General features: G+C 45.6%; 1 protein-coding gene across 1 annotated transcript; it reads right to left on the reverse strand.

Annotated features, from left to right (window-relative positions):
• Positions 1-489: 489 nt before the first annotated feature.
• LOC306778678 (protein NLRC3-like) lies at positions 490-8,901 on the reverse strand (the record flags this gene model as incomplete). Its single annotated transcript, XM_079270295.1, has 11 exons — positions 490-1,400; positions 1,540-1,586; positions 2,482-2,655; positions 2,806-2,979; positions 3,075-4,875; positions 5,039-5,267; positions 5,423-5,501; positions 7,760-7,873; positions 8,078-8,194; positions 8,588-8,722; positions 8,798-8,901. The coding sequence occupies 11 exons, from the start codon at positions 8,899-8,901 to the stop codon at positions 814-816; spliced, it is 3,561 nt and encodes a 1,186-aa protein (XP_079126421.1). The 3' UTR covers positions 490-813.
• Positions 8,902-15,601: the final 6,700 nt, after the last annotated feature.

A 15,601-nucleotide genomic window follows, 5' to 3' on the forward strand; every position in this document is an offset into this window, starting at 1 on the left:
CACTGAAGAAACTATTGTCCATGTTGGATAACCAGGACCACCCTCTCCACCACCTCCTGCAGGGACAGACTGATCCAGATACAGGAGAACATTCTGCTATAAGACTCTACAGTAAATCACCTCTGAACAGATCAATCACACAACTATGACTCTGTTACTCTTTTGTTTGTTTGTTGTTGGTGAAATCTTTGCACTACTGTTTAGTTAGTTAATTTAACATTATTCTATTTCATGGTATATATTGTGCATTTGATATTTCATACTTTATATTTACGTGTATCATAATTGCTGCTGTAGTACATAAATGTCCCCTTGATGGATTAATAAAGTATCTATCATATCAATCATTGAGTGCTGTCAGCCTCTCAGGAGAAGAACTCTCTGACCTCATGGAGACTACGCAGACTCCCTCAGAGACCAGCAACACTGCACTTTGGTTGGAATGTACAAAATACAAACCAGTTTTATTTGGTTTGTACGATAAAAACATTAAAGGTTACACAAACAGATGATGTGAAAAGTAAAGAAAATAAAAGATAAAATGTCAAAAAGCTCAAAGGTTCAGATCAGCAATAAGCCTCGTCACACATCACACATGAACACATGAATGAAGATCAGTGAAACTGACCTCGCTCAGCTCTTTCACACATCCATCTGCAACACCACAAGTCCCAGAGAGCTCTCAACCCCCCAGAGTCCAGACCAGCTCAGGTACCCCTCACCTGCTCCAACTGCATCTACAACCACTGAGAGATCAGGTTGGTACCAACTCACATCAGCTGTGTGTGATCCTGTACACACTGAAACATCTGGTCAGCAGAGAGAAGGTTTCTCTGCAGGAGGAGACGCTCCCTCCTCCAGAGAACACAGAGTCACTGAGGGACCAGAACTGAACCAGAACCCAAACCCGAAGCCAGGATAAAGAGGTTCAGTGAATGTGGTGTTGAAGGTGTGGAGGTGGATCAGTGTGTCAGAGGAGACTCTGTAGAAGGACAGAGAGCCAGCAGGACAGTCCACATACACTGCTACTCTACCAGAGGAGGAGGAGGAGGAGGAGGTGATGGGTGTTGTCATCTTATTGTGATAGACATAGTAACGACCATAATCACACAACAGACTCCAGGACTGATCATTCCTTCCAAACTCACAGTCTTCACTGTCTCCTTTCCTCCTGATTCCTCTGTAACTCACTGATATATAAACTCCTTCTCTCCACTCGACCTCCCAGTAACAGCGACCAGTCAGACCAGTTCTACACAGCAGCTGATGATAGTGGTCAAACCTGTCTGGATGATCAGGATAAGACTGAACCTCTCTCACATGTGTCACCTCCCTGTTGTTGTCAGACAGTTTGAGTTTTCTGTTCACTGTGTTTGTGTCGAGTGTGAGTTCACAGGAATCTGATGGAGAGAACAAGACACAACACAGCTGCAGTTATTAATCGATCATGTGTTTGATGATGACATCAGAGATGTGAATGAGTGATGTCACAGTTTGAAGATGCTTTGTTTCCATGAATCAAACTCAAAGCACACTTACACTTCCTCAGACCTGGTCTGGACCATCGGACTCCAGCAGGCTCCACCCTGAAAGGAGGAGGGGGGTCAGAGCAGCATGGAGACATGGACATGACATCGCTCTCACACACAGAGCTTTGTTATTCATCTTCACATGAGCACTTATTGTTCATCAGCTCATACTCTGTGACTTCACTGGAGCTTCTTCTGATTGCAGAAAATATTACAGTTCAAGTCCGTCTGCAGCCACAGAGCACTGCCTGTGTCCCCCTAGAACTCTGGTCCAGTCCTCAATAAACCTCTTTGGGCTCTGACACACCACGTCCACAACCAGCTGCTGGTTCTTCACTGAGCGTCTGTGGCCGACTGTCACCTGTACTTTCAACAAGTCGACTCTTCTCAGCCAGGGAACTGGCTCTCAGTGCAAAACAAACCAAACCAGGTAAAGCTGAACTCCTTCAGAACAGCAAAACATTCCTGTTGTGATGATTCATCGAGACGCTTTAAACAGATTGTTTCTGTCTGTTTGTCTTTTCACAATAATGTCTGGACTAAAGGGCAACACACACGAGCATCAGAACATCAACTGTTGTTTGATATGAGCCCACAAACCTGCAGCGTGACGACGTTGACTCATGTCAACCCACCATGATGCCGTCAGCGTGTCAGGATGCACCACTGTCCTCTTTACTAACGTTCAACCAAGACACCGCTCCAGAATAACAACAGTTTCATCACCTTCCCTCCCTGTTGGGCTCATCCTGGCTACTGTTCCCTGATACTTCTGTCTGTGTTGATGGTCTGATGTGGGACACAAACAGTCTGATGAGTCTCTGGTAGTTTGAGGTCAGCTTGGTGTATCAGGGTCTTATTAACCAGGCTGACAGTGTAACAGAGAACAAGTCTCCAGCTCGACCTCCTCCATCAGACTGAGTGTCTGTGGCTGCAGCAGGCCTCTTCATACCTGAGAGTTTCCAGTCTCCAGTGAGGATCCTTCTGTCCATCAGACAGCATCTTCACTCCTGAGTCTCCTGGATGATTGTAGCTCAGGTCCAGCTCTCTCAGATGGGAGGGGTTGGAGCTCAGAGCTGAGACCAGAGAAGCACAGCCTTCCTCTGTGATCAGACAGCCTGACAGGCTGCAAACACACAAAACAACACACATGTCACATGATCTGAGGGAACTGTGAGGGCTGGAAGGTTTATGTTTATGACTGTCATCACCAATCTGTTTGTGTGTGAACTTTAAACTTAGTACTGAGTCCAAGAAAAGTAATTCACAGGATCACCTGAGAGTCTCCAGTGTACAATGTGGACTCTTTAGTCCTCCAGACAGCATCTTCACTCCTGAATCCTGCAGGTCGTTGTTACTCAGGTCCATCTCTCTCAGACTAGAGGACTGGGAGCTGAGAACTGAGGACAGAGCTTCACAGCTTCTCTCTGAGAGGTTACAGCCACTCAGTCTGAAGAGACAATGATGAAGAAGAAATAAACAATAAGTAGAAAAGATAGCAGCGTATTTAAGTTATGATCTATGAATCTAACTCTCTGTACTTACAGAGCTTTGTTGGAGGCTTTGACCACTGGCAGCAGCCTCAGAAGAGCCTCCTCTGAAGCAGAGTATTTCTTCAGGTCAAACACGTCCAGATCTTCTTCTGATGACAGTAAGATGAAGACCAGAGCTGACCACTCAGCAGGAGACAGTTCATCTGTGGAGAGACGTCCTGAACTCAGGGCCTGTTGGATCTCCTCCACGAGAGAACCATCATTCAGTTCATTCAGACAGTGGAACAGATTGATGCTTTTCTCTGGAGACACATCCTCACTGATCTTCTTGATGTACTGGGCTGTTCCCTGATTGGTCTGTGAGCTACTTCCTGTCTGTGTCAGCAGACCTCGTAGGAGTTTCTGATTGGTCTCCAGAGAAAGACCCAGAAGGAAGCGCAGGAACAAGTCCAGGTGTCCATTTGGACTCTGTAAGGCCTTGAGCACAGCACTCTGGTAGAGATGTGTTAGTTCAGGTTTGCCTCTAAAGACTTTAGACCAACGGGAGGTTGTTGGTTCTTCTGACAGCAGATTGACTCCAGAGTTGATGAAGGTCAGATGGACATGAAGAGCAGCCAGAAACTCCTGAACACTCAGATGGACGAAGCAGAAGACCTTGTCCTGGTACAGTCCTTTCTCCTCTCTAAAGACCTGTGTGAACACTCCTGAGTACACTGAGGCTGCTCTGATGTCGATGCCACACTCTGTCAGGTCGGATTCATAGAAGATCAGGTTCCCTTTCTGCAGCTGATCAAAAGCCAGTTTTCCCAGAGACTCGGTCATCTTCCTGCTCTCTGGACTCCAGTGTGGATCTGTCTCAGCTCCTCCATCATACTTGACCTTCTTCAGTTTGGACTGAACCACCAGGAAGTGGATGTACATCTCAGTCAGGGTCTTGGGCAGCTGTCCTCTCTTTCTGGTCTTCAACACATCCTCCAGAACTGTAGCAGTGATCCAGCAGAAGACTGGGATGTGGCACATGATGTGGAGGCTTCGTGAGGTCTTGATGTGGGAGATGATCCTGCTGGCCTGCTCCTCATCTCTGAACCTCTTCCTGAAGTACTCCTCCTTCTGTGGGTCAGTGAACCCTCTGACCTCTGTCACCATGCCAACACACTCAGGAGGGATCTGATTGGCTGCTGCAGGTCGTGTGGTGATCCAGAGGCGAGCAGAGGGAAGCAGTTTCCCCCTGAAGAGGTTTGTCAGCAGCACATCCACTGAGGTGGACTCTGTAACATCAGTCAGGACCTCATTGTTGGTGAAGTCCAGAGGAAGTCGACACTCATCCAGACCGTCAAAGATGAACAGAACCAGGAACTCTTCAAACCTGCAGATTCCTGCTGCTTTGGTTTCACTGAAGAAGTGATGAACAAGTTGCACCAAGCTGAACTGTTTCTCTTTCAGCACATTCAGCTCTCTGAAGGTGAATGGAAATGTGAACAGTATGTCCTGGTGGTCTTTGTCTTCAGCCCAGTCCAGAGTGAACTTCTGTGTTAAGACTGTTTTCCCAATGCCAGCCACTCCCTTTGTCATCACTGTTCTGATTGGTTCCTCTCCTCCAGGTGAGGCTTTAAAGAGGTCTTCTTGTCTGATGGTTGTTTCTGGTCTGTGTGGTTTCCTGGATGCTGTTTCAATCTGTCTGACCTCATGTTGATCATTGACCCCTGCAGTCCCTCCCTCTGTGATGTAGAGCTCTGTGTACATCTCATTCAGAAGGGTTGGGTTTCCTGCTTTAGCGATCCCCTCAAACACACACTGGAACTTCTTCTTCAGGTTAGATTTGAGTTCACGCTGACAAACTGCAGCAGGAAGTCCTGAATGAACACACAACAAAGAAGATCAATGAGTCAAAGAATAGATTTCAACATGTCATTTCCTCACAGAATGAGTCGATGAATATATGTTGGTCCATCTCTTGAGACGTTAGTAAACGTCACATTTATCCAGCATGTTGAATCTTTAGAGAAATCCTCTTACTGCTCTGCAGACAGTCAGCCAGCTCGTCCTGCTTCATTCTCCTCAGGAAGTTTATTGTGATCTTCTCAAACGCCTCTCTGCTGCGCCTCCTCTGCTCTTCATCCTCACCGTCCAGCACCTCCTCATCCTCCCTCTGACTCTCTAAGCATTCTGGGTAATCTGAACTCAGTCCCTTCTGGATCTTCTTCAGCTCGTTCTTCACAAAAGTGACGATGTTCTCCTCCAGCAGCTGGAACAGAATATTCTATGAATGACACAAACTAAAAGCATGGAAGCAAACATCAGATCCATGTTGGACAGACTGACGATCCACTGGTCTACAGAGTGCAGCATGGAGATGATTGTGAACACAAGAGATGTAACAGTAGTTGTACATGTACAGACCATGAATATGGAGTCCAGGTGTGTTTGATGCTGCTGGGCAGACGGACCTCTGGGAACCTCTGAGCTCTCCTGGTCCTCTCTGTGGAGGGATCATGAAGAATCAGCTCACGTTGTGTTTGTACCATTAACACAAATACAACAATCAGTTAAAGATGTTGTGTCCTGTTAAGATTGATCACAATGAAAACAGATGCTGAACAGATTGTTATCTCTGCTTTTATTGGACAGTAAGAGTTATTTCATTGGCAGCATGGTCGTGTCAAAAACTATATCGTAGGTCAAATTCATACCGGTTTACTTTATATACCTTCTATACCTTCCACCTCTAGATACAACTACAACTAGAAACAACTAGAATCACATGTGATGTGATACTTTTTCATATTTGGTGTGGTTTCTACTCTACCATTGTGTTGTTGGTCAGATGTACCAAGACTTAATACTGTTGATCTGCCACATCACTGAAACAAAGGGTCTGTGTTTGGTTTTGTCCACAGCACCATTGGGGAGACTTCCTCCTCCGAGGCTTTTCTAGTCTCCAGACCTCTGCAACTAGAGTTAGGATTATATCCAGAATGCTACTTCCTGTCTGATGTAAAACCTTCAACAAGTAGTTAAAGATATTGTGTCATGTCATGATCATAATGAGAAATGAGATCATAATGACAGATCAAAGATAATAACTGATAGTAGGGCTGCAACTAACGATTATCAATAATCGATTCATCTTGCAATCATTTTTTCGATGAATTGATGAATCGGATATTAATGGGTGAATAAAAGGCGGGTGAATAAAAACGTGTCTTTAGTCTTGCAAACTATACCAGCCCTGCTTTACTACTGTTATTAACGAGCTAACGCTAACTTGTCATGCTTGTCAAGCTGGATAACGAGTAAACAGCAGCACCAGAAGAGCTGCTGGAAGGACGTTAGGTTCCTCACTTCAAAACGGAACTAAAGTAGGATTCTGTAGTGACTAACCTTGCTGTTGAACTCCCTTCCTCCTCATCAAGGACTCCAACATGTTTACGTTTTAGGTGCTGAATCATCACGTGGTGCTCCCGTGCCATGCCATGTCGCTTTTGCATATCGGCATCATGACGTAACGGAGTTGTACCCCAAACCGGACAGTTTTTAGCTAATGTTTCAATACAATTCACTTACAATGTTGATAACAATGATCGTGTAATGTTTTCAGTTGATTTAATGGTGTTAAACTGAAGTTAAACTTCGTACCTTTCAAACGAAATATTGTTGTAATTATTACAGTTAGCTTTGCCTTTACCAGAGTCGTTAAAACGATGCTAACACCGGTGAATTAGCCGTGCACTGCTCTTGGCCTAATCCGTACGAACTTCTATCCTCGTTGTAAACACTGGCTGCTGCTGGTTTTTCGGGGATATTCGCTTGTTCCAGGGTCGCAAAAATGACCATCATTGCTGTCAACACATCCGGGACCGTAGTTCTGTCCTTCACAATAAGATATCACGCTTCAACAACTCCAAATGATGCAATAAAAGCTCCTTAATTTCCGTTTGAGCTGTTTTAGCGTCGCCCGAGCGTTCTTTCTGCTTTCTCTCATCAAAGTCACTTTCCTACAGTATTTAGACATATAAACGTCCATATATATTCATGAAATTTGACACATAGATTATTTGATATGTATGAATTAATATTATTTACGTTTGGTTGGCGATCGCCGAAGAAAATTACAGCGTAATGACCGGAAAGGGCGTCACGACGGAATCGTTCGAGACAGGCCAAGAGCAGCTAGCGCCGACCGAGGCAGGCCATCGTTACGTTAGTTGTTTCGGAGTCCCTTTTTGTCGGTTTATTGCTGTTAAATCACAGCCAAATCAGTTTATTTTGTGTTGATACAGCTGTAGTAAACAGCGACGTGTGGCTTGCTAGACAGTGAATACATCTCGATGAAATCCACGGAGCTCCTCTGGACAATGTTATGAACCAGACATGACGGCGTTTAGTTTCCAGGGATATCTCTGACTTTCAGAACGCCTACTAAGCAGAAATAGAGGTTCTTTTTTCCATGGTTAATGGCGGACAGTTGAACGGCTTTCAGGGCGATAAGCCACGCCCCCTCTCCGGCGCGTCCAGTGCGAATGAACACAAATAGTCCCCGGCGAGACCGGCGGCGCGAATGGCTCAACTCAACTTTGTTTTTTATACTAAAACATCTCCGCGACTTATTGAGTGGCATAATAATCGCGCGACACAACGAATCGATAATGAAACTCGTTGTTGCAGCCGACTGATAGACGACCAAAGTTGTATCTGTGTAACAGCTAGTGATCTGTTTCATCTGTTTTAAGAACTTACTCTGGGTCATAAGAACGGCGTCCATCTTTGAAGTCAATCATACGACCAAAAGACCGATCACTCTTCATGGACACACAGCTGGGTTCAGGAGACTTTCCTCTCTGCTGCTGTGGACTGATAGAAACACTGACATTACATCATCATCATCATTCAGTCATGAAGATCAGCTCACATTGTGTCCGTCCACACAGAGACCAACACAAGGTAAAGGTCCATGAAGTGATATGTGGATGTGGATCAGATGAGTCCCTGTAGTGGTAAAGGTTTACTAGTCCTGCTGATCCCTCTGAGAATCAACAGCTCAGTCTTTCAGCTCACCTTTGATCAACAGAGTGGCGTCCATCTTTGAAGTTCATAGGAAGAGGCATAGACCAGTCACTCTTCATGGACACACAGCTGGGTTCAGGTCCAGGTTTACGTTGTTCCAGCTTCCTCCTGATAGAAACACCAGATACATTGAGTGATGTAATAAACCTACTGTACTCAGTGTATTAGTATCCTGGTGGTTTTAGGAGACGTTTAGTGTGAAATCAATGTTTCATGTAGAAATGTTTCAGTGTTGATGTTGAAGCTGTATTCAGTGCAGCAAAGACAGGAAGTGATGCAGTGAGGTGACCATGATGGTTGAAGAGTAATGCTGTCCAATCAGGATGAAGAGAGGAACAATGTGGTGTAAAAGAGTTTTACTTGAGTGACCTTCTGACTTCATCATCATCATCATCATCATCACCACCATCATCAATCACCATCATCATCACCATCATCATCAATCACCATCATCATCATCATCATCACCATCATCATCATCATCATGTTTGAAATCCTCACCTTTGATCAACAGAGTGGCGTCCATCTTTTAAGTCTATAAAACGACCCATAGACCCGTCACTCTTCATGGACACACAGCTGGGTTCAGGTCCAGGTCCAGGTCCAGGTCCAGGACAGTGTGGTCCCTGATGGGTCCTGGTCACATGTGTAGAAACAGAGTCAGTGAATGAAAGACTTTGAGTCATGGACAGGTAGAGATGGTCATCTCACCTCTGAGCTTTGGTGTGGCTGGTTTTAGAGGGAGGGACTCCCTCCTCTCCGTCCTCACACTGATTCATAGCAGAGTCCACACCTTCACACAAACACAACAACATTATTTCTCTTCATCATGACAAACACACACAGCTCATTCACCTCAACACTAAAGACACTCATGGGACAGTTTCCATGCTGTTGTCCCTCTGAGCTGCAGAGTCCTCTCTAAGAGATGACGTTCACAACGCTCTTTAGTCTGTTGGCTTGTTGGAAGACCAGAGGAAGACTCTTCATCTGGCTTTTTATTGGCCTCTTTGGGGATGACGTCACTTTTCACTTCTATTTGAGTGACTTTGAAAAGCTCTTCAACGTTTGAAATGTTCCTCTGTTTCCACGTCTACTGCATCCAGTCAGAGCAGGAAGCAGCTCGTCCAATAATCCAGAATCAGTCATGTGACCTTGTTAGCTGCTGCTGAATTCACATCACTTTGTAGCTTCATGTGTCGAGGAACCAGTGAGAGCAGAGCTGAAAGCATTCGTCCAATCATTGATCAGCACATCAGCACTCATTCCTCCTTCACATCAACGTCCTGATTCTCTGTGATGGAGTCACACTGATGTCTCCTCTCAATGAGGCTGTTAGTGGAGCTGTCGCCCTCTGGTGGCTCACAGGGAAACTGGCACCTTGAACTGACTCATTTCACCGTTTACCGTAAAACACCATCATTCTTTGTTGGGTTGATGTTCTTATAAAACGGTTTAACATCAGCTGAACAGCTTCTTTATGCAGACGGACGCTTACACACATAACATGAGTTTCTAAACGTCACTGAGCAGCAAAAGCTTCATTTATTTGAGGGTCATCACGTTTGTGCGAGGAAGCTGCTCCCTTCAGATCGTCACTAATTATTTTAGAACAGTCAAATCAAACTGAATTCACCTTTTTCAATAATCAGAGTCGCTTACTGACCTTTAGAAGCAGAGAAAAAGAAGCTGCGACATCACGAGCTCCAGAAGTGAAAGTAAAGAGGACACAGGAAGGGAGGGGCTGTGTTGCCAACTCCTCAGTAAGGAAAGTAGCTATTGGCTGTCCTAAAAGTGAGCGCGTAGGAGAGAGGCGGGAACAGCGGCGGATTTGCGCATGCGCAATTCATTTGCAGTCTGGACACGGAGAGTGTGGGTCTCCTCTTTCTGCAGCTGGGACTGCTGCACGAGGGGCTTTCACGTCAGAGTCAAAACACCAGAAAAGTCTCCAACAACGCCAGAACAAGTAGCTCGATTTTTCTCGCTCGTAGCTTTTGACAAAAAAAGGGTGAGCCATGAGGGTTTGGAAAGTCGCCAGATTTAGCGAGAAAGTCGCGAAGTTGGCAACACTGGGGAGGGGCCGTCACGAGGACATAGTTCCTCATGTTGCTTTGTGTTGAAGTTCATATCAAACAATATCCACCTTATCGAGGGGGGGGGGGGGGGAATATGAAATGATGTGTAGAAATATAGAAATAAAATCTATAACATTTTATTATTAGAAATGTTTTATGAAGCAAACGAAGGGGAGATTATAATCATTGTTTTGTTCTATCATTTTAAACGGAAATTCAGTTTTCCGTTTTAAAAAAATGATAATCATAAATTATACAAATTGTCAATATTTGTGTTTTTGAACTGTGGAATGTACCCACTAATGTGTGTAAAATATATCTGCGCAAAATATATGCTTTTCCTGCTCGTGCTCTCCTCCTGTGTGCTCTCTGCTCGTGCTCTCTGTCTGTGTGCACGACACTCTGAGAACGCGCAGCTTGGGGGGCCTGATCGTTTTGGCCCAAAAGAGGCGGGTCTATGAAGCAGTTTAGCCAATTGCTGATTCAAGATATAAATGAGCAGTGGCGGCTGGTGGAACATTTTCTTGGTAGGGTCACATCCAATCAATTTCAGCAAACATCCCAGTATGATTTAATGCAAAAAAAAAAAGGTATCAAACACGCATTACTACTTTGCAGTTAGATATTTAACATTCATTCCAACATGAAAATAAAGCAGGAAATAACACAAACAAACACGTCAGGACATCTTATCTTTGTCACCCTCACAGCAATTCAGTATTTTGCATTGTTCACATTGGGGCCACAATGATCCACTAATGAAGCTGTTTATTCATGTAATAATGCATTCATTCACGAACTCCATCTTCATTCATGGATTGACTTTATTTCATTGTTTTCTGAACAACTTTATCTCACTCATCTCGAGATTGATCGTGTGTGTGCGTGTGTGTGTGTGCGTGCGTGCGTGTGTGTGTGTGTGCGTGTGCGTGTGTCTGTGTGTGTCTGTGTGTGTGTGTCTGTGTGTGTGTGTCTGTGTGTGTGTGTGTGTGTGTGTCTGTGTGTGTGTGTCTGTGTGTGTGTGTGTGTGTGTGTGTGTTTATGTGTGTGTGTGTGTGTGTGTGTGTGTGTGTGTGTGTGTGTGTGGGGTCTCAGAGTGTGTGTTCTGCTCTTGTCTTCTTGTTACTTGGCTCTTAAGATCATCTCATTGGAGGAGAGGCTGACGACGCTCGGCTCCATCACCGACTTCACCCACCAGGAGTGAGTCACAGCCCGGCGGAGACAGAGAAGTTAAAAACAACTTTTACTGAGAAATATGATTATTCATACGTTTTATTCAACCTGTTCAGACTTTCATATCGAAACCACTTTAGAAGTCGATTCAAACTTCGGTCTCCAAGGCTGACGGTATTGTCCCAGAGAGAGACTGAAGAGTCACAGCAGCAGGAACACATTCATAGTGAGCCTGTGTAGATGAAACTAAAATGTGATTATGAACCATATCCTGTGAATAAGAAATGAACGAAGTCACCGTGACGTCACCCATTGGTCTGCGGACTGCAGCTTTGAGATTTTGCTCTTTTTCAGCATTTAGAAATGAGCTTTGTTTGTCTTTTTGTTCCCCAGACACGACGTTGTGACGAGGAGCGACGTGAACACGGAGCTCTTCTCTGAACTGCTGACCATCAACCTGATGAAGCTGGAGAAGGTCCGTCCGTCCATCCGTCCGTCCGTCCGTCCGTCCGTCCGTCCGTCCGTCCTTACGTCCGTCCTTACGTCCGTCCGTCCGTCCTTACGTCTGTCCTTACGTCCGTCCTTACGTCTGTCCTTACGTCCATCCGTCCGTCCGTCCGTCCGTCCGTCCTTACGTCTGTCCGTCCATGTCTCCGAGGTTTAATTCAAGCAAAAAGGCTTTTCAATCAGTTCACAAAGATTTCTATCAAATATTCAGCTGCCAAAATCCATTCATTGTCTGTTACCACAGAAATGACAGTTGTTTGACAGAACACCATGATGTCAGAGTATCCGTTAGTCGCCTTGATGACCTCGTCTCCTCGGATCGAACAGGACGCTGGTGCTCAGGATGTTTCTCTTCCATCGTGAGGAGCAGAAACAGAACGTAACCGGACGCTCGGCGGCGCGAATCAAACATTCATAGTCAGCGATCCGTCGGCCTGTAAGCAGAGCTCGTCATTAACGTTTCAGGCCGACGCTCGTCTCCTGTAGACGAGTCCGGCTCCAGATCCTCAACCTGCTGCAAATATTACAGTTTACAGAGCAGGCGCCTGGTCAAGCGCAGGTAAAGGTAAACGCATCAGTGAGAATGGGCAGCAGCAGGTGAGACGGGCTGTTGTAGACTCTGAGGGAGTGATGTGGGAACGAGGAACAGGTGAGCAGGTGGATGTGAGAGTCTGGTCAGAAAGTCTGAGGCCCTCCGGTGTACTCATCCACTTTTATTTTAGTCAAGAAATAGTCCCCCTAAAACCACAAGTTGTCTTTGAACAGAGACATGCTAACAGTTTCCCCCTGCTGCCAGTCTTTATGCTAAGCTAGGCTATTTGCCTCCCATCTCCAGTGCTGAACATTAAACCAGATTACAGGAACTTTAAAAACATACAGTATGGAAATATATCACAGAATGTGCATGTGGGCATTTTTATTATTATTGCTCATTATTACTACGTTATTACTTTTTGTTTCTTATTTTATTTTGCTCTAATTTAACTTTTTTACTGTTTCACCACGATCAATTTTCTTAACTTTATTTGATGTGCATTTTCTTCTCGTTCTCGTCTTCTCAATCATTTGTAAAGCATTGAATTGCTTATGATTTGTTTTAAAGGTGACATGTGAACAACACTTGATTGCTTGATGTCAGACAGCAGCAGTAACGTTCACGCACCACGTCTGTCCTTTCAGGTGCAGAAGAACCTGCAGAGACTGCTGGACGACGCTGCCTGAATGTACTGCGACCAGCATAACGTGCCGCTCACAGTTCTGTAAAGATACTGTAAATATGTCCTTTATTGTGGGAGAGGTTATGGACCGAGATGTATTGATGCATGAACACAAAGGGCTTGAAAGTGATGCGCACAAACAAACCGTTAAAGAGCGCAGCGTTTCACCTGTAGCCACACCCCCAGCAGTGATGTCACAGCGTACTGACACGCCCCGAGGTACACTTCCACATCACTGTCAGCAAAATCAAAAACAAAAATACCAAACTCTCTGGTATCATTTTAAACACAACAGTATTACAATAGTACTGCATCTGATGTACATGTAGTAGAAACAGCAGTATTTTGAAGGCTCTGACATCAGGTGATCTCTAAGAAGGCAGTAACGCTACTTTATATTTTCTGCTCATGTCGCTGTATTTACTTCTCAACGAGTGAAGGTTTTTTTGACCTCGGCTGTTTTGCGGAGCATCCTTGACCACACCATGGTCAGAAAGCGGATTCATTAAATTCACTTTCATGATTAGTGTTTCCACCACATTGTTACTGACAGTGAATGACATGTGAGAAGGTTTATTCAAATGACTGTTCATTATCTTTACGTGTTTGACAATCACCAGACAGTCCCAGCAGCCTGTACGGCCGCCTCCCACCGTGTCGTTCTTTATTCGACCAGCGGATGGCGCAGGAATGTAATTCTAAAAGTCACACAGCAGCTTTAAAACTTGTTGTTCGCAGACTGTTAGAGATGTGAACGACTGTTTACTCTGTAAATATAGAAATCATACACACATTCAATGATGTGGTTGTATTTTCCTCTGTCTGGGAATAAAGTTCTATTTTTCTTGTATTGTTTCAGCATTATTTTTATTTTCTGAACGAATATATATATATATGTATATATACACACATCACTCCAAGTACTCGGAGTGATGTGTGGTAGCTTTAGGGCGGACGATGACGTCATACTGCACATACTAAACTTCACTTTAAATCCATTTGTGTTCAGCTGACTGAAGACAAACATCAAGTATTTCTGTAACTTCTTCTCGCGAGACTGAACTCAAACGTGACTTTGGTTCCTTCACGAGGAAAGAAGGAGCGACACGCCCACTGAAGACTTTGTGACGTGTTGCTCTGTTCTTCTTCACTGGTCCTCTGAAGTCCACTTGAACTAGTTTCTGCTGGACCTGAAGGACGTGAAGGACCAAAGAGTCCTCCGAGAGTCCCTCAGTGAGAAGAGTCGCTCACTAACCTTTAGAAGCAGAGAAGAAGAAGCTGCGACACCACGAGCTCCAGAAGTGAAACTAAAGGAAACAGGAAGGGAGGGGCCGTCACGCAAGGAGAGAGGAAACGAGGGGTACATCCCAAGTCTCTTAATTGCATCCCCGTTTCCCTCACTTGCGTCCTTTCCTTGCGTCTTAGTCCCTCCCACCAGGGATACATGGAGGAGAGAGGACCAAGGAAATATGTTTTAAGAGACACGAGACGTCCTTTCCTCAGTTGCGTCACGTGAAGCGACGTCTGTTTCTGATGACGGTGCTGATGATCACATCTGGATCAGTCTGTCCCTGCAGGAGGTGGTGGAGAGGGTGGTCCTGGTCCATGGAGCCGGCCTTCTTAACCAGTTCATTAAGTCTGTTGGTGTCTCCGGCTCCAATGCTGCTCCCCCAGCAGACTACAGAAGTACAGTGCACTGACCACAACAGACTGTAGAACATCTCCAACATCCTGCTGCACACGTTGAAGGATCCAAGTTTCCTCAAGAAGAAGAGTTGACTCCTCCCCTTCTTGTACACAGCGTTGATGTTGTTCTTCCAGTTCAGTCTGCTGTCGATGGAGACACCAGGTACTTGTCCTCCTCCACCATGTCCACATCCTCTCCCAGAACTCTCAGCGGTTGTGGAGCCGTCGTCTTCCTCCTGAAGTCGACCACCATCTCTCTGGTCTTGGTCACGTTCAGACGCAGGTGATTTCTACCGGCCCACTCCACAAAGTCCTCCACTACTGCCCTGTACTCCTCCTCCCGTCCGTCCCTTACACACCCGACCGCTGCAGAGTCATCAGAGAACTTCTGCAGATGCATGACCCAGAGTTGTCCTGGAAGTCAGTGGTGTACAAGGTGAACAGGAAGGGAGACAGAACAGTTCCCTGTGGGGCTCCAGTATCACTGACCACCCCATCAGACAGCACACGGCCCAGTGGGACAAACTGTGGTCTGCTGTGAGGTAGTCAGTGATCCAGGAGACGGTGGACGCGTTCACCCCCACCACCCGCAGCTTCTCACTCAGCAGCACTGGTTGGATGGTGTTGAATGCACTGAAGTCAAAGAAAGTGATTCTCACAGAGCCACCGGTCCATCCAGGTGAGACTGAGTTCGTTGCAGCAGGTAGATGATGGCGTCGTCCTCTCCCACATGAGGCTGGTATGTAAACTGCAGAGGGTCCAGTGAGGATCTCACCTGCGGACGGAGGTGGGCCAAGACCAGCCTCTCCAGCACCTTCATCACATGAGATGTGAGGGCAACTAAAGAACACAGTAGT

Source organism: Melanostigma gelatinosum (genome assembly GCF_949748355.1).
Source record: "Melanostigma gelatinosum genome assembly, chromosome: 6".
NCBI classification, from domain to species: Eukaryota; Metazoa; Chordata; class Actinopteri; order Perciformes; family Zoarcidae; genus Melanostigma; species Melanostigma gelatinosum.